This window comes from Leptopilina heterotoma, unplaced genomic scaffold (genome assembly GCF_015476425.1).
Source record: "Leptopilina heterotoma isolate Lh14 unplaced genomic scaffold, ASM1547642v1 Lhet_15, whole genome shotgun sequence".
NCBI lineage: Eukaryota > Metazoa > Arthropoda > Insecta > Hymenoptera > Figitidae > Leptopilina > Leptopilina heterotoma.
In genome coordinates, this window is record NW_025110867.1 from 4,260,286 (window position 1) to 4,284,102 (window position 23,817).

The 23,817-nt window shown below is 26.5% G+C and overlaps 4 protein-coding genes across 7 annotated transcripts; 2 read left to right on the top strand and 2 right to left on the bottom strand.

Moving 5' to 3' along the window:
• The first annotated feature begins 122 nt into the window (after positions 1 to 122).
• Positions 123 to 2,700, top strand: LOC122498387 (peroxidase-like). The gene is made up of 6 exons (XM_043606080.1): positions 123 to 413; positions 597 to 772; positions 848 to 1,235; positions 1,302 to 1,500; positions 1,869 to 1,971; positions 2,048 to 2,700. The coding sequence occupies exons 1-6, from the start codon at positions 156 to 158 to the stop codon at positions 2,106 to 2,108; spliced, it is 1,185 nt and encodes a 394-aa protein (XP_043462015.1). The 5' UTR covers positions 123 to 155; the 3' UTR covers positions 2,109 to 2,700.
• A 158-nt stretch (positions 2,701 to 2,858) lies between these two features.
• Positions 2,859 to 6,659, top strand: LOC122498417 (peroxidase-like). Its single transcript, XM_043606133.1, has 12 exons — positions 2,859 to 2,997; positions 3,217 to 3,386; positions 3,508 to 3,684; positions 3,800 to 3,993; positions 4,104 to 4,281; positions 4,443 to 4,640; positions 4,741 to 4,888; positions 5,059 to 5,218; positions 5,394 to 5,564; positions 5,681 to 5,879; positions 5,955 to 6,057; positions 6,170 to 6,659. The coding sequence occupies exons 1-12, from the start codon at positions 2,927 to 2,929 to the stop codon at positions 6,237 to 6,239; spliced, it is 1,839 nt and encodes a 612-aa protein (XP_043462068.1). The 5' UTR covers positions 2,859 to 2,926; the 3' UTR covers positions 6,240 to 6,659.
• Positions 6,660 to 8,478: 1,819 nt separating this feature from the next.
• On the bottom strand, positions 8,479 to 12,678 carry LOC122498473 (leucine-rich melanocyte differentiation-associated protein-like). 4 transcript variants are annotated; one of them, XM_043606212.1, is made up of 5 exons: positions 12,228 to 12,310; positions 11,851 to 12,111; positions 10,096 to 10,353; positions 9,504 to 9,764; positions 8,479 to 9,192 (listed from the first exon to the last, which is right to left on the bottom strand). In XM_043606212.1, coding segments are annotated over exons 2-5 (759 nt in total). In that variant the 5' UTR covers positions 11,853 to 12,111; positions 12,228 to 12,310; the 3' UTR covers positions 8,479 to 8,954. The 4 variants fall into 4 exon arrangements, with proteins under 4 accessions (XP_043462147.1, XP_043462148.1, XP_043462149.1 ...); XM_043606213.1 differs by lacking the exons at positions 11,851 to 12,111; positions 12,228 to 12,310 and adding an exon at positions 12,572 to 12,678; XM_043606214.1 differs by lacking the exons at positions 11,851 to 12,111; positions 12,228 to 12,310 and adding an exon at positions 12,405 to 12,531.
• A 3,044-nt stretch (positions 12,679 to 15,722) lies between these two features.
• Positions 15,723 to 23,532, bottom strand: LOC122498477 (calexcitin-2). Its single transcript, XM_043606219.1, has 6 exons — positions 23,473 to 23,532; positions 18,832 to 18,884; positions 18,638 to 18,757; positions 18,027 to 18,141; positions 17,682 to 17,779; positions 15,723 to 17,296 (listed from the first exon to the last, which is right to left on the bottom strand). The coding sequence occupies exons 1-6, from the start codon at positions 23,528 to 23,530 to the stop codon at positions 17,189 to 17,191; spliced, it is 552 nt and encodes a 183-aa protein (XP_043462154.1). The 5' UTR covers positions 23,531 to 23,532; the 3' UTR covers positions 15,723 to 17,188.
• Between the last annotated feature and the right edge of the window lie 285 nt (positions 23,533 to 23,817).

Sequence of the window (23,817 nt, forward strand, 5' to 3'; positions counted from 1 at the left end):
AATAGACAAGTATTCCCAATTTAATTTGTTCTTGTGAATTCTTCGGGTCAGCCTTCAAGGAGGCTAAGAAGACTCTCGCAAGAATCAGGAACAAATAGTGAAAAGGTTTATTATTCGTCGATATGACCACAACGGATTCAGTGTAAAAAACAGTTATGCTGACGACATTATTAATTACAGGAGATAGAAGATCGAATGCAGGAATTCAGTTAGCATTCTTCTTTGTTACATTGGTCCGTCAGCATAATCACATTGCTGGAAAATTATTAAAATTCAATCCTCATTGGAATGACGAGAGGATTTATCAAGAAGCAAGAAGAATTTATATTGCAATAAGTCAACAAATTACGTACAACGAATTTTTACCAATTCTCCTAGGTAGAGTTATAGACGGAATATTTATCGTAATCAGTTAATTTTTTTTCGAAAGTTGAGAATCACTGGACGAGCCGCAGGAAAAGAGTGGGGGACTCAATAGTGATTGGTGAATCCTTACCCCCCACTCCAGACCGTCCAGTGGTTGTCAGTACAGTAAAGCAAGGTTTAAGTAAATGAATTATCAAAATACTTTAATCTAATTTAATGAATTAACAAAGAGGAAAAATAATTTCAACGCTATTTCAGGAGAGGAATACTCTTATCAAAACAAAATTGCATACAACACTCCAAATTACGTAAACGATTATAATCCAACAGTGGATGCTGGTGCTTTGAACGAAATGGTTGCAGCAGTAATGCGATCTTTCCATACCCTTCTTAATGCAGATTTCAAGTATTAAAAATTCCATCAATTTCTAAGATAAATAAAAAAAATTAGACTTTGCGGAAATGTAAATTTATTTTCCAGCATGATAAATGAAAAACGGGACCCACCGCATGGAAAGGCAATAGTGAATAACGTCTTCAACAATCCTACAATTGTCGAGAAGGGCGACAACTACGATTGTCTAATGAGGGGTCTGGCTACACAACCCCAAGAAGGAGCCGATCAGTACTATGATAAAATGGTAACACATATTCATAACATTTCTTTTCTAATTTTAATGTTAAAAATTAAATCACAGTTTACAGCCGAATTGTACCTTGGAGAAAAAGTAGTGAAAACTGATGGTCGAGCATTGGACATTCAAAGAGGACGGGATTATGGGCTTGGTACTTATAATCAGTATCGTGAATTCTGTGGTTTACGACGGGGTGTACAATGGGACGATTTCCTAGATTACATTCCCCAAGAAGTAAGACTCCTAATCTACTGTCTGAATAAGAGAAAGAAATTTTCTAATTACATTTTTTCTACTTAGGCCGTAAAGGATATGAAGAGTATTTACGAGAGTCCAGAAGACGTCGATTTAACAGTAGGAGGTTCAGTGGAGAATCTCGCTCCAGGAGCACTGGTTGGACCAACTTTCCAATGCTTACTAAATAAACAATATTCTAGATCAAGAATTGGAGATCGATTTTTCTTCGAGAATGGAAATTATGGAAATCCATTTACCTTAGGTTTGATATAAGTTCTTTGCTTGTTCCTTTTGCGCTGATAAATAAAATGTTAAATCTTTTTTTTTACAAAGGGAATGGAAAATCTACTTTTCGATTAATGACATTGTACATTATCACAGATTTTATCTAATCTCGACGATAATTATTCAGACCTACACCACTTTATGTACGAATTATTTTGGGATTATGGCTAATTTGCCTACCACAACGCGAATGACAATGAGACTCACATTCTTATCAGAAGACCAGATTTACCAATATTTTATTATATTTTTTAACGCTAATAATAAATTCCAATAATATTTTCGACTACTACCGACAAGAACAGAATTTGATTAATAAAAATTCAAATTGAAATCTATTTTTAGATCAACTTAACGAAATTCGAAAATACACTATTTCAAGACTGATTTGCGATAATACTAATATCGAATCAATGCAAAGGCGTGGATTCGAGCAAATTTCGAAACAGTAAGAATACTTTCATACAATTTTATAAATTTTATTTTCTGATACGATTGAAAATGGAATTTGTTTCCTGTTACAGAAATCCGCTAGTGAGTTGCAAATCAATTCCGGAGATCAATTTATCCCTTTGGAAGGAATAATTTATTTGTATATATAATTATTAAAGTGCTAAATAATTATAATGTAAAAATTAATAATTTATTAATAGTCTAATATATTAAAGAATAAGAATGCAAAAAATAATTAAACATTAAAAACTATGTAGTCTATTTTCTTGTACAATAAAAATTTCTTAAAAATTACTACTTGTTTTATTTGACATAACAGGTTTGCCTTTTTCAGGACCTGACGCTGTGCTTAGTAAGTTTTCCGCGCAGCTATCTCGCGCAGATGACTTGAGAGGGGGCAGAGCGTCAGTAGATCTTTCCGAACCTGTAAATTAGGTTTTTATTGACAAAAATAATTTAAACTGTTACCATAATACTTACCACAGTATTATAAAATTTTATTTATGATATTATTAAACTTCCACTATAAAATTATAAAAAGTATACAGTACAGTTAATATTGTATAGTTGCTATTCTTAAAAAAAATGCTTGCATAAACTGGACGTAACAAACTATTGCAATGTGCGAAGAAATATTTTTAAACCTCCCTCTATCTTTTAGCAAATTTTATTTAAATTTCAAAATATTATTTGAGTCTCCTTCAAAGTTAATATTTTCAGATTATTCACGATTAACAGTAAACTCAAAAAGGCTTTTTTAATCAAGATATGAGGATTTGGAAGATTTATCCCCATTTTCGAAATAACCCTTATCACAAAGACTAAGACTATTTGTATCTCACATCAATAATGATAACCTTTTTTTGCATATTCATAAATAGCAGATTATCTCCTGAAAAAATTTAATATTTACTCATTGTGACAATAAAAGTTTTTACTATTTCATCACCATGAAGCAACTTTTTATCTTCATTCTATCGTTTTTGACAATTTTTACAACAGATTCTCAAAATTTACAAAAGTATGAAAATTAACTCAAATTTATAGTTATATATCCGTTTGTGCAAATTTTATAACTATTTTTTTATTCGTGTAAAACATTTTTTTACCTATTTCAATTAAAATATTAATTAAAATTAAAAATAAAATCGAAATAGTGTAGAATAGAAAATAGATTTTGATAAAAGAATAATTTGAAACTAAATATAAAACATTGTTATAAAAAACATTGGTCTTTTAGTAACACGAGTAATCCATTTGCGAAATTGAGATGTGGTGATATTTTTCCGAAGAAATGTAAAGAATCAAAATTCAGAACTATGGATGGGTCTTGTAATAATAAATTGAATCCAACGTGGGGTATGACTTATACTCGTTATGGACGCATCATACCTGCTAATTATGATGATGGTAAATTTTCTTTCTATTTATTTAATTTTTGATTTTATAATAAATTATTAACACATAATAAATGAGCAGAAACAAATTTTTTTAAATACCTAATCTACTTTTTTTTTGTTGAAAATATTAGGTTTCCATTTACCAAGACTCAGTACAAATGGTAATGTCCTACCTTTGGCTCGTATTCTCAGTCGTGTATTCAGTCCGGATAAAAAAATACTGGACAAAAAATATAGTGCACTAGCAGCACAGTGGACACAAGTTGTAACACACGATATTCTTTTAACTGACGAGCGTCCTAATACAAGTAATTTTTTTTTACATAATTTTGATAATATTAAATTTAAGATATTACAATATTTAAGTAAATTTTTAAGTATTCTTTTTTAACTTTTAACTAAATCTAACTTTTAACCATTTAGCGGATTCAAATTGTTGTTCGGATGAGGGTAAATTAGTTCGTGATCCCGCTCACTATCCACTTTGTTATCCAGCATTAGTGCCTAAGGATGATAAAGATTTTGGAAGTAGTGGAACAGAGTGTTTAAATTCATTTATTCGTAAATATACCGACGTCGATCGTGGATGTAGTCCACGTAATGGCTTTGCAAACCAGGTGCTTTTTGTCAAAATTTTTTTAAAAACTATAACTTACTAATCAGTTTTCAAAAATCTAACACTTAAAATCAGAAAGAAATGTTGCTTACTAGATAAATTCTTTTGCAGTTGGTAATCACCACACATTTTCTCGATCTTTCCATAGTTTATGGATCCACTGACGAAGAGGCTTCTAGTCTACGAGAATTTAAGGGCGGTAGATTATTGTCGGAAACTCGTAATAATAAAAAATGGCCACCACACAGTGATACTTGTAAAAAAGAAGCAAAAGTTTGTTACAGAAATGGTAAATTTTTTTGTTTTTTGAATTTTTAAAGTCCTTAAAAGAAACCGGATGCTATCAAAAATCCGTTAGTATACTGTTTCAGTGAGGAAAAATTCTAAACAAATATGAATAATTTCAATAATAAGAACAAGAATACAAGTAAATGGAAAATTCTATTTTAGGAGACAAAAGAGCAAATGTGGGAATTCAGTTGGCATTTTTCTCCGTTATTTTATTTAGAGAGCACAATCGTATTGCAGATGAATTAGCGCGATTAAATCCTCATTGGAATGACGAGAAACTTTATCAAGAAGCAAGGAGAATTTATATCGCGATAAGTCAACATATTACCTATTATGAATGGGTACCAATATTTTTAGGTACAGTATATAAAATAATAATTCACCCAATAGAAATACAACCCTTTTTCTAAAAATCATGTTGAACAAAAAAACTATTACATCATCAAAATTATTTTAGGCGAGAATAATTCTTACTTTTATCGGTTAATTTACAATTCAACGGAATATGTAAATGATTATAATCCATCATTAGATGCAAGTACTTCGAACGAAGCAGCCACGGCGATATTTCGTTCATTTCACACAATACTTTCCGGAGATGCAAAGTAAGAAATGTGTCTGAAATTATTAGTAGAAATAAAAATTTCTTGACTTGAAATAGTTTTTATATAATTTATTGTTACGTCCAGTTTAAACAAGCATTTTTTATACTGAAGAATAGAAAAGATTTTGAAAGAACCTTATGAAAATTAAATGAAATATAATTTTTTTACAGTTTAGTGAATGAGAGGCGTGATCCACCTTGTCAGTTTGCAAACGTTAATGAACTCTTCAATGATCCGAGTATGATTGAAAAAGGCGATAATTTCAATTTACTAGTTAGAGGAATAGCGACACAGCAACAGGAAGCATATGATCAATATTATAATAAAGAAGTTGGTATAAATCAAATGTTTCGAATTTAGTTTCGTATTAAGTTTGCACCTCGTGTTGCGTGCGCAGTCTCAAGGTCACCGAAGGACCAATGACAGCGCGCCCCCCTCCCTTTTTCGTGCTGCGCGCGCACAATGCTCGACTTAACCTTCAACTATTCTCGTAATTTATTCGCAGCTAACTGGACGCGTGAATCTTGGACCTGGCTTTGTAAAATCAGATGCTCGTGCTCTCGATATTCATCGTGGTAGGGATCACGGTCTCGGAACTTACAATCAATATCGCAAATTTTGTCATCTTCCAAAAGCTAAACAGTGGAATGATTTCTCGGATTACATTTCCAGTAAGGTGAGAATTAAAATTTTTCCTTTGAAGCTTAAAATGTTTTCATACAAATGAATTGACTGAATATATAACTTTTTTTTAAATTAAAAAATTTTTTTTTAATAATTTTCGTTTTTCAGAATATTGAAAATTTGAGGAGAATTTATGAGTCGCCGGATGATGTCGATTTTACGGTTGGCGCCACTTTGGAAGAAGCAATACCGAGTTCACTGCTAGGTCCCACATTTCATTGTTTATTGACTTCAGAAATGTATCGGAAACGAGTGGGAGATCGATTTTTCTACGAGAGCAAAGAAAGTGATCATCCATTCACAGTAGGTTAGTACAAAAAATTTGAGAATTTAAAGAAAATTTGTAAATTTTTAATAAGAGAATAATTAACACTTTTTTCAGATCAACTAAATGAAATTCGAAAAGCAACAATTTCCCGATTACTTTGCGACAACAGTGAGATAAAATCGATACAACGTCGTGGAATGGAGATAATTTCAAGAAAGTAAGAAAGCTTCTAGGAATTAAATTTATTCAAAAAATTAGGTCCTAAAATTTAATTAATTTTAACTATTGTGTCGCTCAAGGAATACTGATATATAAAATTTTTTTTTCAGAAATCCACTTGTGAGTTGTAATTCTATATCGAAGATTGACTTATCGCTCTGGAGAGACAAATGTCAATAATTTAACTTTCAGTTTTCAATTTTCATACTAAAAAATTTTTCTATCGTAAATAATTTTTAGAAACATTTGATATTTTAAATTTCAAGTCGTACAATGTAGATCCTGTGATGCATAATTAAGAATGAAAGTCTGCCAGAGAGTATTTAACATTTTTTTAATTTAATCTTTAATTATTTTAATTAACACCTTTCCAACTGTAAATTTTATTAGTTTACCAAATACTAAATTCTAATTTTTATCCTTCTATCGAAGAAAATTTAATATTATTATTATAACTATTATAACTATCACTATTTTTTTGCAAATTCCCATCAATTTAAAAAAAAAGTAGAAATATAATCCATATTTAAACTGATACGATACGTGAGTATCTGAATTTAAATTTTACAGCAGAATTAAAAATTCAATATTTAAATACAAGAGACGAATTTTTTTTATAAAGATGCAAATCCAATGTTTCTCCACGTCCCTGTTTAAGTCCCAGTCACGATCATGTACTGCTTTCAATCTTACGGAAACTTGAAATCTTAAGCATATTTCATTCATAAAAAAATCAAAAGAAAAATTTTTTATAAAAATTCATAAAGAATAGTTAAAAGAAAAATTATTTTAATTTGTAATTACTAATGACAGTCGGTGACAATTTTGATAAAAAAATTTATTAAAAACAGAAAAAGAATAACAAAATCATCTCTGTCATTAATATTTTTTTAGTTAAAATAAAACTGAAAATATTTATTTTTCTCCAGATAGACATACATACGAAATAAATGCAATTGTTTTATTCAAATTAAGTTCTCGTCGATTTGTTTTTCTTTCGCAAATAAAAAAAAAAATTTCCTATCAAAAACATGTGAATAAATTTTTAAGGAAATATTCAGAGATAGAGAGAAATTATCGATTTTTGTATTTTTGTGAAGCATATTTTGTACCTATTGAGAAAATTTATTTCCCAGGGGAATTAGACAATTAGAATAATTTTATACTAAGGTTTCGCTACTTTAAAGTAGGGGATAGTTGATTTTTTTTATAAAATTATTCCAATATGAATTTTTAGAAGAACACATTTCGTTTTTTATTTCTTTGTAACTCACAACTTGACACCGATTTTCATTCATTCCTTAGCCATTTTTTTTTACTATTTACACTTTTTCATGACCGTAGTACAAATGTTTTGTTTTATTTTAATAACCTTAACATTTTCCGCATTACGTTTGTCATATTTACTCATTCACCATGACACCCATTGCACTTTTTCTCTCACAACATTTATTCCAAGAGTTACACTCATAATGCGTAATTCCATATCTCCTAATATTATTTTTACAAGGCTGTAAACTCTAAGCGCAAAGAATTTTTAAAATATAATAAAACTACAGATGTTAAGAGTTCTATTGCTAAATGTGCTGAATTCATCGAGAAAAAATACATTTTATTTTATATAAATTTAAATGTTAAGGATCTTGCTTAAAGGTATGTTTAACTGGAATATATTCAAATAGAGTAGGAAGTAAAAAAAACTTTTGTATTAGGAAAGTTTTTTCTTTTACATTTTTGTAACAATAAAGATGACATTAAAATATTTCTAAAAATTGGAAACAGTAAAAATATTTTAGATTTATTAATAAGAATATTAATTCAAATTTGAATAGTAAGAAGAATCCTAATAGCAGAATAATTTAAGTAATGCTTGCTTTGTCATTGGCGGAGGATTCTTCACGTCGCCTGGACCCCCCACCCTTCCGTTAGGAGGGCCAATCGCAAGGGACTTACGGGGAGTATAAATATAGAAAACGGAGCTCCAACCGGACATAACTATTTTGGACGTTGTGGTGCGAAGAACTACTTAGGTAAGTAGCTAATTGATTTAAGAAAATAAACTTAAAATTAACTAACTTCGCTAATTAACAGTTATACTAAATAATATTTATTAAATACTATTAAATAAATGTATTCAAAATTAAAAAATTAGATGCGAAGGAAAATAGAAAACTATTTTTTGTAACTTCTTTATACTGAAAAAGGTTTGTTTAAACTGGACGTAACTTTTATAATCAGTAATATTACTGATTCAATATATTCGATCAATATTGTAAAATTAACTCTGGAAATTACTTATTACAGAAATAAATTTAGTAACACAAATAATTATTTTCTACGAAATAAAAGAAACGAAATCAAAAAAAGGAGAATATTTAATATATGTTAGAGAAATGATTGTACAACTAATTATTTCTACTTCCTATTAATTTATTTCTTAACATACATTACATGCGTTTATGAAAAATAAATCGTTTATAAATTCCTCTTAACTTCTATTATCAAAAACTTATTTCTTTTCAGTTTATAAAAAGAAGAAAACACAATTTCTAACTTTAGTGGAAAGAAAACCTTTCCTCTTGTCTTAAAAAATATTTTCTAAAAACAATGTACAACTAATCTAAAGTAAATGTAAAATTTACAAAAGCAGTAAATTTTAACAATGAACACAAAAAGTATGAAATCTCATTTCATTTTTCTTAAAACTAATTACAAATGTTTCTCAATAAAATATGCAGTCTCCACTTGGTTTTTGTATCCAAGAATAATAATCAAATTCTCATCCGAAAATTAAGACGGAATTTTGTTTTCGATGATATATGAAAGATTAGTTTCATATTGAAATGATAAATAAAAATTTCTATTTTTGAAAATATCGCAGCCTAATAATGTTGTTCAAATAATGAAATTTGAATTCTTTGACATTTGAAGTTTTTCGGGTAGTGAATTTTTGACAAATAAATTTGATAATTTTGTGTGAACAATTTTGATGCACTCGGGAATTACTGTATTTTCGGTGAATTGTTCCAATAGAGGCCTTTTGAAGAGCCTCACCGCCTCTAATCGTTGTTCATCAGTGATGATTCTATCATCCAAATGAATTAATCGAGGAAACCAGGATATCACGACCAATCTAAAATTAACATTTTGTTGCTTTATGTCTTTAATTAGAAATTAAAATATTGTCGTTTCAATTTAGTCATTAGAAAATAAGTCCAATTGGTAAATATGAAATTGACAAAAGTCAAAACATTTATATATTTCAGTAGAAGAAAATTAACTAAAAATCAATCTTAAGAATGAAAAGTCTAACTCCCGAGTATTAACTTCAACATTCAAAGTTTCTTTCTATCGTTAATAATTTAAAACAAAATAAATATTTCAATAACAATCGTTCTCAGGAGTAAATTTTAGATAATTTTTTCTAAATTCTAATTTCCGTACCTGTATTGAAGATAATCGTAAAAACTGCCACCGTTGAGATAACTTGGCGCTGCTTTGTTACCCATCAAACAAAGATAACGAAGATTTGGTAAACTTTCGTAAAGACTTTTTATAAATGGAAAAAGATCGTCTATTTGATTGTGATTAATCCAAAGTAGCTGAAGTTTTGGCATATATGGAAATGTCGTAAACGAATCGACGTCATTGTGATCCAAATTTAGTGACGTCAAATTTTCAAATTCCGATAAAAATTGCAAATTTCTACAAAAAAAACAGTTGATGAAATTATTGTTTATTATAATTTTATTTTCTCTTTTATCGAAAAATAAAATAAACATCTGTAATTTCTGATTTCGTGATATTATTTTTTTTTATAGAAAAACATTTTCATATTTTGTAATTTTTGCGCAAATATGAAATACCAAAAACAATGACGTAGAATTTTAGGTAATTAAAAAGTAAAGTGTAAATAATTATTTCAAAACTAAAAGTAAAGTGAAAAATTTCAAAATTAGAAATAATTTGAATTAAAATAATGTTTTACTAAAAATAATTCAAGATTGAAAAGAAAAAGTAAAATATTTAAAAATACCTGCTAAATTTATTGTGACTGATGTCGAGTGTATTTATCGAATTAGCATAATTCTCAATGATATCGTATGGCATGTGAAAGAGACTTTCGAACGCCAATGATAATGATTCACTGTAATCTAAATTTGAAGATTCATCTGATGAAAGTGATTTTGAATGTCTCGAATGTGAATCGACGAAAATTAATTTTCCCAATGAGGTCATTGCAAATTCTTCCACAGTATCCTCTAAACCAAATTCTTCATTCTTTAGTCCCGACCTAAAAAGGGCAGAAAAAAATTGTTAACACATATGAAAATTAAATTCTCATTTTTTAAAAATTAAATTTTAAAAATTTATTTGCAAAATTTATTTGAAGCTTTTTTAAATTTTCTTCAAAAAAAAAAATTAAATTCGAATCAATATTCAAGGGAGTAATAAAAACATTTAATTTTGAAATTATTATATATATACAATGATTTTAGAATGCAAATCAAATTTCAAAGAACAAATAATTCGTTTCGCGAAAAAAAATGAAAATAATAATAAGCGTATCAGACTAAATGCATTTTATTCATTGATATTGTACAATTTTTCTTTGTTTACTTGGTTTTCGTAAATAATGGGTTTGAAAAATACACAACGGTAGTCTTTAAAATTTATTTACTTTTGTTTATTCTTTTTTATTTGATTTATTATTTTTTTTTGGAAAAATCCATGCAGTTTATTTATTTTTTAATAAATTATTGCAATAATCGTAAAATTTCGCAATAAATTATTGCGTTCTCTTTTCATTTGTATTTTCTTAGCTTATTTATTATTTTTATTTTAATGACAGAAATGGATTATTTTATTATAAAGGGTTGCTTAAACTGTACGTAACATCTGATAAATTAGATATTTCAGTTTTCATATTTATTTAAATTTATAAACAATAATATAAATAATTAAGAATTTAATTTAATTTGAATTTTGTATTTTATATTTTAGATTAAAATCTATTTTAAATATTTAATTAAAAAATAATAATTATCATTCGTTTTTTATTCTTTATAAAGTTCGAAATTATAAAGTTATTTTTAGGTATATCACTATTTTTTTCTATTATTACTGTTACTATTCTTATTAGTATTATTAATTATTTGTTACAATTTTGGATCGCATTTATATATTATAATCACGATAGCGGTGAATCTGATGTAAGAAATAAATTGATAAGATTTGATTTTATCATTGGAAAATAAAGTACCACTCTTATAATTCATGGTCAAATGATTTGGGAAATATAATTTCATAACTATTTAAATAAAATAATTAATTTTTTTTATGTTATTAATATTTTATTATTATTAATTGCAAAAAATGAATATTAAAATTAATATACATACTAAAAATAATTAGAATGAGAAAAAATAAAATTAGGTATTAAAAATATAAAAAATTTAAGGTACTAAAAATTAAAAAAATATCAAAAGTATGAAAAATATAAAAAATTTTCAATTATCAAAAGTATCAAAAATATAAAAAATTCAAAGTACTTAAAATTATTTTAAAAACATCAAAATTATTAATTAAAAGATTTAAAATCCAAGGTACTAAAAACTTCAAAAATATCAAAAGCATTAAAAATATACAAAATTTAAGATACTAAAAATTTTTAAAATATAAAAAATATGAAAATTATAAAAAATAAAATATAAAAAATAAGAAAAATATAAAATAAAAATGATATTATTTCTAACTAAAATAGTATAGAAAAAAATAATTCTCGACTTACATTCTTTTTGTAAATTCAAACTTCCTCAATTTTTCTCAACAATAGAAAATAGAAAAGTTCAAAATAAAGAGACAATCAACTATTTCAATAAATGTTTTCTAATATAATATACCATAACGATCAAAAAATAAAAAAAAAACAAATGTCTGTTGCCTCCTTATTAATAATTAGCATTCAATTAAAAAGCACTTTTAATAACTATATATAAATGTCTCGAGGTGATAGCAAAATAATTTGCACACTATATACAATGTGATCGACCTCCCATGCACAAATATGTATATATATATATATATATATATTTACATACAGTACAACTTTTCAGACAACACAAAATAATTTCAATGCACAAAAATAATTCTATAAATTTCTAATACATCTATATAGATATTGTTATACCACGACGTTACAATTAAGACTGAATGTGAAATTTTATCATTTTCAACTGTCTAATGATAAGAAAGTTCCTATCATATCAATGATGACGATATTATGAGGAAATTAAAAATTTTTCTTAAATGTTAAGGTTATTTAGATACATATATTATACATACAATGGATTTATAATCTTTTGCCTATATATATATTTGTCATAACTCGTGTCTCTATTCTCAGTTGATAAAATTCTAAATAAAGTGGAATTGTGTCAATTAATTTGTGATTGTCAACAATATATACATATATACAATATTAGTCGTGTATATATATAATCTGTACTTACTGAGTTTTCCTGCATATTCTTTTGTGCTACTCGATAAGCTGAGTTCCTGTCTTGTGCTGAGCGATACGGAGATATGATATTACTATAGAGTTCTGAGCAGAGACTAAAGATTGCACCACTCTCCAGTAAAGGAGATAAAATCGGATAAAATTATTTATTATCAATTTTTTTTCATTTTTTTAATCTTTCTTATTTTTTTAAATTTAGTTTTTTTTATTTTTATCCGATTTATTTCACTTTTATATATAGATTACATTTTTCAAATTATGTTTTTAAAAAATTTTTTTTATTGTTTTTTTTATTAATTATATTTTTTTTATAAATTTTATTTTTCTTTATTAATTTTATTGTTTATTTTATTATTTTCTTTATTTTGTTCTAATAACTAGTTTATAATCTTAAACGTCCGAGATCCTTTATAAATTAAGGCAAATTAAACGAAAACAGTCGGACAATGAATAAAAATGTTCTGATAACATTTTTTTTATTTATCTCCATTCATTAATTTCATTATACTTTTATTTTTTATTGCTTTCTTTAATATGTTAAATAATTAAAATAATAAAATTAGAAGGTAGGATGAAAAAATTTCTCTTATTGACTAAAGAATGTCAAAAAATTCTTGTTTAAACTGGACGTAACAAAAAACAAAGTAAATATTTTACTTTTTTCTTTTCATTTATATTTTATACTTTCCTTTTATTGTTTCTTCAATGTTTCATTTTCATTGCTCTCTTTCTAGTTAAAAAATTAAATTTTTTTAAATAAAATAAAGGTTGAAAAAAATTTCTTAACTAGTTGACAATATTATAAAAAATATTGTTTAAACTGGACGTAACAAATAACATGTTAAATATTTTATTTATTTTTATTTATTTATTAATATATATTTATTTATTTAGTTTAGCTCTTTAATATCTTAAAAATAATCGTTCAAGCTATGTAGGTACAATTAACAATTAAAAATTTAAACATTTTAATATTTTTTTCCTTTTTATAATCTTTACTATATTTTTTTATAATTAATTTATTTTTTATTTTCATTTTAATAATGTAACATTTATTTTAATAATTATACAAAGAGGTAATATTTTAATTTATTATTTCATTGTTTATTTTTTATTATTCTATTATTCATTTATTATTATTACTATTTTTTTTTATTTATTTTTTTATTAGTCTCATTAATGTTTTTTATTATCATTAACTAATTATTATTTATTATCGCTATTATTAAGTTAAAAGCAAACATGTTTAGTACCCAATTAATATAACATTTATTGATTTACATATTACCGATGATGTTCATCCATTTAACAAATAATTGAAATCTACATTATGAGGAAGATAATAACAGTTCGATAAATTATTATAATACAAATTTACTTTATTGAGGCAAAAAAAAAATATGCACGTATGAGTTGGTCTGTCATTATTATATCACGTTTGAAATGTAATATTTGTTATTACGTTAAGATCAAACATTTATTATTTATTATTAGAGAAATTTGCGCGCATATATTTTTTTTCCTCAATAAAATTTTTAATTATGATACGTAATACATTTTTTTTTTTATTCACACATCTTAGGAATCGTTGGAAATATTTTTTGCTTAACAAGAAATTAAATTTTGACAAACTAAAATAGAAAGTTTATTGACTTCGAAAGTCATCTAAAAGAAAGTTTAGTAAAATTTACCATATAAATTATGAGATATTTTACTAAACAGTGATGGTAATTTTCACCTAACTGTTTTGTAGGATCTTCCATACCGTATATAGAGGACAATTTGCCATTTATTTATTCAATTTTTATTGAACATTTTTTGATGAATTAAATATTCGTGAATTAAATATTCTTATATTAAATATTAATTATAATAAATGTTATTGAAGTCTGGTAAATTTGACAAAACTTTCATTTTAGAATTTTAATAAAGTTTCAGTTGTAGCTGTATAGTAACATTTACCTAAATACTTTGATAAAATTTGTTTAAATACCAAACTTTAATTTAGATTTTCGTAAATAATTCTAAATTTAATGATGTGAAATTTACCATACTGAATGGAAAAGTTTATTTAATTTCTGAGGTAGTCTTAAAATAAAATTATAGTAGAATTTACCATTTTTGTAATTTACTAAACTCATTTAAGGGACGTCAAATATTTATCTGTTGATTTTTTACCACAAATTATAGATAAATTTTAGCCAAACATTACAGTAAATTTCGCTTAATTCTAATTTTTTTTCTCCTAAATTCTTTGATAAATTTTCTTTTACCATAAACCAGGAAAAATTAAACATCGTTAAATTTTACTCATCAATTTGAATTTAACGTTTGTTTTCCTTAAATATAATTAAATATTTTATTTAATAAGAACTATTTCTTTTTAATTAATAAAAAAAATGTTAAAAATAACATTTTTAAATAATCTTTTGAAAAAATTTTTAAACAATTTTTAAACAATTTTTAAACAATTTTTAAACAAATTTTTAAACAATTTAAAAAAAACTTTAATAAAAATAATTGAGGGAAGAAGATTATTTTCGAAAAAGGACATTATTTTTGTTTTATTAGCATTTTCACTGTTGTATGATAAATAAATTTTCCAATAACATTTATCCTATAAAGATGTACAGAGAAAATATTTAACAAATATTATATATGGACTGCAGTATTATATATTTACATTGGAAAAATATTTTTTACCTCTGAAAATTCACTGCATCGAATTTATTTGTTTTTCTTTTAAAGAGTTTGGCAGTGTTCAATAACAAATATATATATATTAAACTAATTATTTTAAAACGGGAATTCGAATAATTACTGTGAGATAAATACTATTCTATATAAATTTCACATAAATAGCCAGCGAACCCAGATATATTTTTTTTTACTTTCAATTGTATTAAATTTAAACCTAAATAGAAACAAATATTAATTTCCACTGTTTTAAGCATTTTAATTTATTTTTCTGTTTTGGAAATTTATATTAAATATCCATTAGAATATTAAAAATAAATATAAAATTCGAATTTGAAAAAAAGTATTTTTAAATTTCGAAATAAATTAACAAATAATTAATGAAAATAATAAAAAATAAGAAAAAGAAATATTAAAAAATGAAAGAACATTCAATTAATAGCAATTTAAAAAAAACTTAGGGAATAATTAAAATTTAAAAATTTCACTTGCGAAATAAAAACATATTCTTCAATTTTATTTGACTTTTTGGTATTGACATTTCTTTTCTTTTTTTTTTTTTTGAAAAATACTCTGCTACAATTTTCATGTAGAATGTTATATTTATTAATAGTATATTTTTTTGCCTTTAATTGTAATTCACATAGTTGTGATAATTGAAATTTTTCTTTAATTTGAATAATATTTTGTTTCTTCTCTCTACCAGAAATTCGAAAATATCCTCTTTGAGGTTTTGAATAATATTTTAAGGAACTCTCTTTTTTTTATGCTGCTCGAACAGCAAATCTAAATATTTTAATTTATTTCGTAAAATTCGTTTGGCACAAAATAAAAACTGCATTCAAATTTAGCATTTATATTTTCAATTCCTTCGAAAAGTTACAAAAAAAAAACTTTTGAATGTCGTTTCTCGAAAAGTAAAATATTTTCTGACAAGAAAAATATAAATCAGAAAATCTGCAGCACAATATACTAGATTCCGTGAACTAGATGAAAATTAAAGTGTATCAAAATACAAAAATATATCTTCTAATAAAAAAACAGTTGTGAGAATATTTTCTCTAAAAAAAATATATTTCTTCGTAGTTTTTCATTTAGTGTAAGTTTTTTTTTTTTTTTTGGAGAAAAATTTATAGAATGACAAAAGTAGAAGAGCCTTGAGCGTCTCGTGAGTCGAGAACGGTGCGCGCGCAGCACAAAAGTGGGGATGACGCTTAAACGATTGGTTCGCGTGCTCCCCTCACTCTTAGTGCGCCCAGTGCATCTCAACTTAACGCTAAAACTATTTTACTTTTATGAATTTTTATTTTAATAACTATTAGATTTTAAAAAAGTGGAATTTTTCCATTACAGTAAAAAAATCTAAATAATTTAAAATCATAAGAGAACAAAATATTAAAAATTATTAACGAAATATTATTGGAATACAAAATTATTTTGATACACTCTAATTATAAATAGTGTTACATTTACATAATATTACACCCATTTATACATTTTTTGCACTTGGCAAGTGCTTTACAACGAATGATGCAATTGACAGAAAACACTCGAGACTATATTTTCCTAATTTGAACGACACCAAACGACTGTAATCACTCTTAAATATATATTTATATTTATTCTCGCATTAATACTTTGTTTTCTTTTTCATATTCTTCATTTTGCATCGAATTACAGTATTAGGTATATCGATGGATAAATAATTTAAATTTATCAAAGATGTTATAGATCCGTCAATATTATCGACTAGCGATATGTATCAATGAGTCAGTAAATAATAGTAACTTCGTCAAAAGAAAAAAAAATTATTAAAGAAATATTTGAAATATTAGATAAATAGTCTCATATTACACTAAACGGAATTTTTTCTTTAAATTTAATTTCGATAGTAAATAATTTTTCCTTTAAATTAGAAAGAAGTTTTTCCAAATATGAAATTTCCCGGTGAATTTGCATCGTCGGATGTGAAGTAATCTCTCCAGAGTGTCAGAAATTTCTCGCGAGTCACCTCAGTGCCCTGTAAAAATTAATTGAATTTTTTTTCGACTTTTAGGAAATTATTTTCTTGCTTCGAATAATTTATTTCCAATTTTATTCACAAATATCTTATATAATGAAATTAATGCACATTATTTTCAAATAAAAAATTAGAGCCTCAAACTTAAGTTTGAGAACCACTGGCACTTGAGTGGGGATATGCGGCAACCAATCATAATTCGCTATCCCCACTCTTCATCTGCGGTCCAACTTTAGACTCCATTTTTTTAAATTAAAAATACTACTATTAAAAATATTTCTATTTATTATTTAATCTAGAGTTTTAATTATATAGTTTAAATTTTAATTAAATTTAATCCTCAAGAAGAAAATATAATTAATTTAACATATATTAATGAACGTACAACTTGTAATTTTTTGAAGGCCTCCCGAGCTTCACTGTCGGTAACACCGTGATTTCTACAGACAACACAGAATTCTGATTCGTCAATTGATCCATCGCCTGAAAATATAAATAAATCAAAGGAAACTCCATTAAAAGTTAGGTAGGAAATTGAACTTTTTTTTAAAGTTCAATTTTGCAGAAAATAAATGGACAATAAATGAAGCATTTCTAAAATTAACAATTAAATTACCAGCACACCAAATGAATCACACAAAATTAAACTTCAATCAAAAATCAATTCTCTTTTAATTAAAAAAAAATCAAATTTGCCATAGCAGTAATTAAAAAAGGGAATAATAATTACCTGACGTATCCTCAAGATCAAAAACAAAATTCATGTATACATTCTGCCATTCTGGTGGATTATCTGGATTCTTTGCGTAGTCCTCCCACATCATATACCACTCTTCTCGACTTATCTAATTTTTGAAAAGAAAAAAAAATTATATTTAATTTCTCCTTTTTGAATTTTCACTACAATTTTATTATTAATAATTACTAATTTTAATAACTCGAAAAAATCACTAATTTGAAGAATTAATTACTTATTTAATATTTAAAGATTTCTATAAAATGTTTTTGATTATCATTTAGTGACTAATTTAAAAAATTATTAATGAAATTATATTTTTAATTTGGTGGAACGTGGAAATTTTTCGAGTTGAGAACACTGTCGAAAACGTAGACAAGGAGTGGGGGAAGGCGAAGGCGATTTGTTGTCACGCTTCCCCCATTCCAAGGCGTCATGGTCAAGGAGTGGGGAAAGTGAAAGGCGATTGGTTCCCACGCTTTCCCCACTCCAAGGCGTCATAGCGAAGGAGTGGGGAAAGTGAAAGGCGATTGGTTCCCACACTTCCCCCACTACAAATTGTATGCAGTGTTTCTCAATCGATCCAAATTTTTTTTTTAAATTACCTGACCATCCTGATCAGAATCCGCTCCTTGCTTCAAACCTTCCCAAATTTTTAATAGCGTCGCCTTGGTCTGTTCCAATTTTGCAGTGTCACTTGCCCAACCTCTCGAAGAGCAAATTGACTAAAATTAAAAGAGAAAAAGAATTTTTTACAATTAGAAAACATGTACAAAGAAAAAAAAAAGATGAAACTTACTTGAACTGCGAGATCTAAATCTTTTTTGTCAATTGCCCCACTATCGTTGACATCTAGAAAAAGTAGATTTAATTAAGAAACAGAAAATTAATTTTTAATCAATTTTCAACAAAGAATGGAAAACAGTAAAAGTTAATATTAAATTTTGCAGCAAGTGATTTGTAAGCAACAAAGAAAATCAAAACTTAATCGTCAAACAAAACGTTCTGAAACTTTATTAAAATCGAGAGATTTAACGAAGGATTTTTCCTGTCATATATAAAACTGATATTATACGATATATATATGTATTCTCATGACAGACTCTTTAATACGACGATATATAATCATACTGCCACTTTATAAATGAAGCTCCTCAAGTGATCTCAATTCGTGGCATGGAATCAATAACGAAATCATAAAAGCATCTCCATACAACGAGTAAAGTGACTATATTCAATTGAACACTGCAACCACTTCTCTATTTTTTTTTCTCATTCTCAGTGAGAAAGAAAAATGTCCGCTTTTGTAGTCGACCTTCAAGTCATTTATTATTTTCAATTTAAAAACTTTGTTATTTGTCGAGATATTTCGATTTCATATATATTTTACAATAGCAATATTTAATTGATAATTATTTAAAGTTTAAAAAAATTAAATGAAAAAATTATATAAATAAATATTGTTTTAGTTCAATTTTAAAATACAAAAGAATAATAAATATACTCTGTATGTTTATTTTCTATTCTTCATTTTCCATTATAATAAATATTTTTAAATAAATTAAAAACAAGTATTTATATTTTATCGATTAGAAAAGAGAAAGATATTTATTTAGAAGAAAATAGGATTTAAAAATCCAAGAAAATTTTCTCATCAATGAGCAATTGTCAGTAAGGGTAGTGAGAAAAGTGTAGACAATAATTCTTTCTACTTGACAAAATTTGATTGGTTTGAGAGACTCAGCGTCATTGGTAGACGGCATACCCGCCCCCCACTCCTGACGGACTGACCAATCACGCTCCGTCTTCCACTGGACGCCGGGGGGTATAAATAAGCCACGCGCGGTGCCTACGAGTCAAGAGTCAATCGGACCGTCCTAGGGTGAAGAACTTCATAATTTTTTAAATTGTTAAAATAATATTTAGACTCTGAAGGCGCATGTAATATTTTAGATTCGTTGAAGGCGAATTTAATATTTTAGATTCTAAATTAATCCTTATATGAAAAGAGTAGATATGCAAATTAGGTATATTTGGAATTTTAGATTATTAATTAATTCTTACATGAAAAGAGTAGATATGCAAATTAGGTAAAGGAAGACATTCTTGTTATTTATTTTGGAAAGTGGAAGAAATAAATATTTCGTCAATTGAATAGAAACGGAAGACCTGCTTGATTTTTAAAAGTATATTAATAATTTAGTTAATTACATTCAATTATCATTATCATATTTAAAAAAACAAATAAGCATTTCAATGAGGGAAAAAAATTCCCATTCGATAAATTAATTTCCAACGAATTAAAGTTGATTTTACCCGATATAGAAGCAGCGTCCATAAAGCTTAATTAATAATTGTGTTTTGACTTGCGGAACACGGCTATTTACATACGAGGCGGAGTTAATATTGACCTAAGAGTGCAGCTTTCGTTAATTCGAATGACTAAATAATCATTCATGCTTTTACTTAATTTCAACTATTAATCAAATGAAGAGATAAAAAATTTAATTCCCATTACAATCATCTTTTATACCATTTATGTTCTCTATCAATTAATAAAATTATTTTTCAACTCGCAGGGGAAAAATTTAGAATAAAGAATTCGTTAACATTCTCACAAGTTTATTACTTTTTCCAGTCTCTCCATTTTAACTTTGAGGAAAGAGAAAAAAGTGTTAAGCAGCTAAATTTCTCTAATGAAAATGTGGCTTTGATCTAGCGTTTCCTTGTAATTATTAAAGCAGTCGCTTCATTAAGATGAAGGGCAAAGGATACACGATAATGTTTCAGATTTCGCTTGTTTGACAAATGCTAAATTAAAAAGGAGAGGTGGAAGCAAATTACAGAAGGGGAAATGAAAATTACTTTCTGGGACGAAAACAATCGTTACGGGAAATAAAAATTTTACTTGCAAGATACCAAAAAAAGGAGATACAACAAATATAAAAATTCATCAAAGATGGAGGAAGTTTACAGCTAAATTTAAATTCCTTTAATTGAATTTTAAAATTGTTACGTACAGTTTAAGCAAACCTTTTTAAGGGGTAACTTACCGAGAATATTTTTTTCAAGTCTAATTAATAAACTAAAAATATATCGGTAATAAAATTAATCTATGAATGGAATACTAGGAGGTCTGGGTGGTAATGAAAAAAATTGCTTCCTGATGAAAAATCGTGTTCTCTCACTCTCTCGAGAGTGTGATTTACTTTTATTCTCGTACGTTCTTTGATATAGGGACTAATTAAATAACGGTTTAGTGGATAAAATTAGTAAACGATTGTATAGAGAAAGAGTGAGAGGGAGTTGTCGGGTGTGAATTTTTTTAAAATTACGAACAGCGAATTTTATCGAAGAATTGTCCAGGTCGCGTTGAAATAATGTATCCCTAGGTTTATGTTTAGCGACGTCGACGGTCAAAGTGAAGAAAGTGAGGGGCTAATGAAAGCTACGAGGCGTGTACACACTTGTGACCTCCATGTACCCCACATTCACAGACACATGGACATACACTTTAACCCTTTTCTTCTCTCACACTTTCATGTACACATATATAAAAATATATATACACGAAACATTAACACATTATTAGGTTCGTAAACGAGTCGCGTTTCCGCGCAAACCCTTTAGCACAGACGCATCTATTGTTTACTCTTCGTTAGTGTGCAACTTTCTACCCATAAATAGGCATACAGTTTGCTCACTTTTATACTTTTAGTAAAGAACCCAAAGCTTTTATATGACACGAATTTTTTTTTTAAAGGGCGTATGAGGAAAAGGCGCGTCCATTTGGTTAGGAGAGAAAAAAAATCCTACCATCTTGCTTTTTTTTTATATTTGTTTTAAATTCTTAAGAAGAAGAAGAATGTAAAAAATAGTTATAATAAAAGATATGTCGTCGTCACTCTTCGAAAAGTTGACCTGGTTTTTGTCAAGTGAATTGGGGCTTCGTTGGCAAATTTACATTATTCAAAACACTCTTAAATAATTCCACTATTTCAAGTTCTTTGCAATTTTATTATTTACCGACATTCCGTTTCAGAATTTTTTACTCGACAAAATGTGCGGCGAGAAAAACTTTTTTTTATCGTATTTGTCCAGCGAGTGATTGTAATGGGACTTTGGAAGTTGAGGGATTACTCCCACCATTTCAGTGGGAAAAGTGCGAGAGAAAAAAAGGGTAAATTTGAATTTAAATACACAATTCAAATAATTTTAATATTTAATTATACTTATACTTTCATCGAATTTTTGAAAGAGGAAATTTCTTATTTAAATATATTTGAATGCTATTAAAAAGTATTTTTAGAATTTTGAATTTCCGCGGCAAAGAATGCTAGCGAGTGGCGCAGAGGGAAGTCCTAAGTCGCATGGGAGTCTTACTAAAGACAACTTGATCTAACCTTCAAATTACAAATTTACCCGAAAATAATTATTCCCTTGATCCTTTTATTTTCTCCACTTTATCAAAAAGGCTTGCTTAAACTGTACGTAACAATTCAGAAATTCAAAAACGAAAATAATTCGTTCTCCAAAAGGTATCTACTTTAGAAATTCTTTAGAAATCGTATTAACAAATCAAAAAACAATTTTTTAAACTACTTGAAATAAAAGTATCAGTAAGATAATATAAACTAAAAGTCTTATTTGTATACACCGTTCCAAATAATAAAACCGTTTGTTCTTATTTTCCGACCCAAATAATATTTCTCGCGAAAGAAAATAATTAACGAGAAAATCGTCTAACGCGACACTTTAAAGAAATCATTTTTAAAAGCTATTGAAAAACTGGGTTTTACAATCATTATTTATTAATAAAATTAAAAAAAGCTCGAGTATCGTAAAAATAAATCTCTCCGCTATATTTCCAAATTTAAGAGAAGAAAAAAATTGAGTCACATTTCCATAATTTTCAACAGATGAATAATTAACTAACCTGCAATTAAGCCATGCTATTTATAAATGCTGTTATAGTGTTTATTTTTTTATATTATAATATTGCGAGTATACGTTTTGGAGATAATTTTTAAATCTTGTTTAGAATATCAAAAGAATTTATATTTCTCACGAGATATAAAAGAGCAAGGGAAAGGTTAGAAATTAAAGCAAAATGTTTCAAAGGTAGGCGAATTTACTTTCAACGAATACATTTACGTATGAAAGAAGCGGACACAATTTCTCTTAGCTTTTTTTCTCATACATTTTTATTTTCTTCTCGTCCTCAGATCCTTAAAAAATCCCCCTACGAAGTAAATAAGCATTTCCGCAATTGCACTCGGGAAAATTTTTAATAGACTTTAAATTCTTTTTTTAAAACATTTTTCGAAATTGAAAAATTTTTAAATTGAAAGAAAAAATTATTTATTTAAAAATAATTATAGAACCGAGTAAAGATAATATATTTTTAAATTAGTAAATTTTCATCATCTCATTTACTCACCAAAAAATGTAGTAAAAACGAAGAGGAGTTTTTTCTTGCGAAATTCAGAGAGCGGCATTTTTAATCTGCAACAGAAAAAAAATATCAAATATAACTGTAAATTAGTTTAATTAAAATTCAAAGAGATGAAAAATAAAAGTTATGAGGATAAACGATATTTGAAAATTTTTTTCGTTTGAAGAATTCAACACTAATTTTCTTATTTTGTAGGTAAAAAAAGAGAAGAAGCTGCTTTGAGAAAAATTTTATCAAAGTGAATAGTTATAAAAGATTTTTTTTTTCATACCGGCATAGCATTTTTATATTGAGTCCATTGTAATTCCTTTTTTTCAATTGAATGCCCAA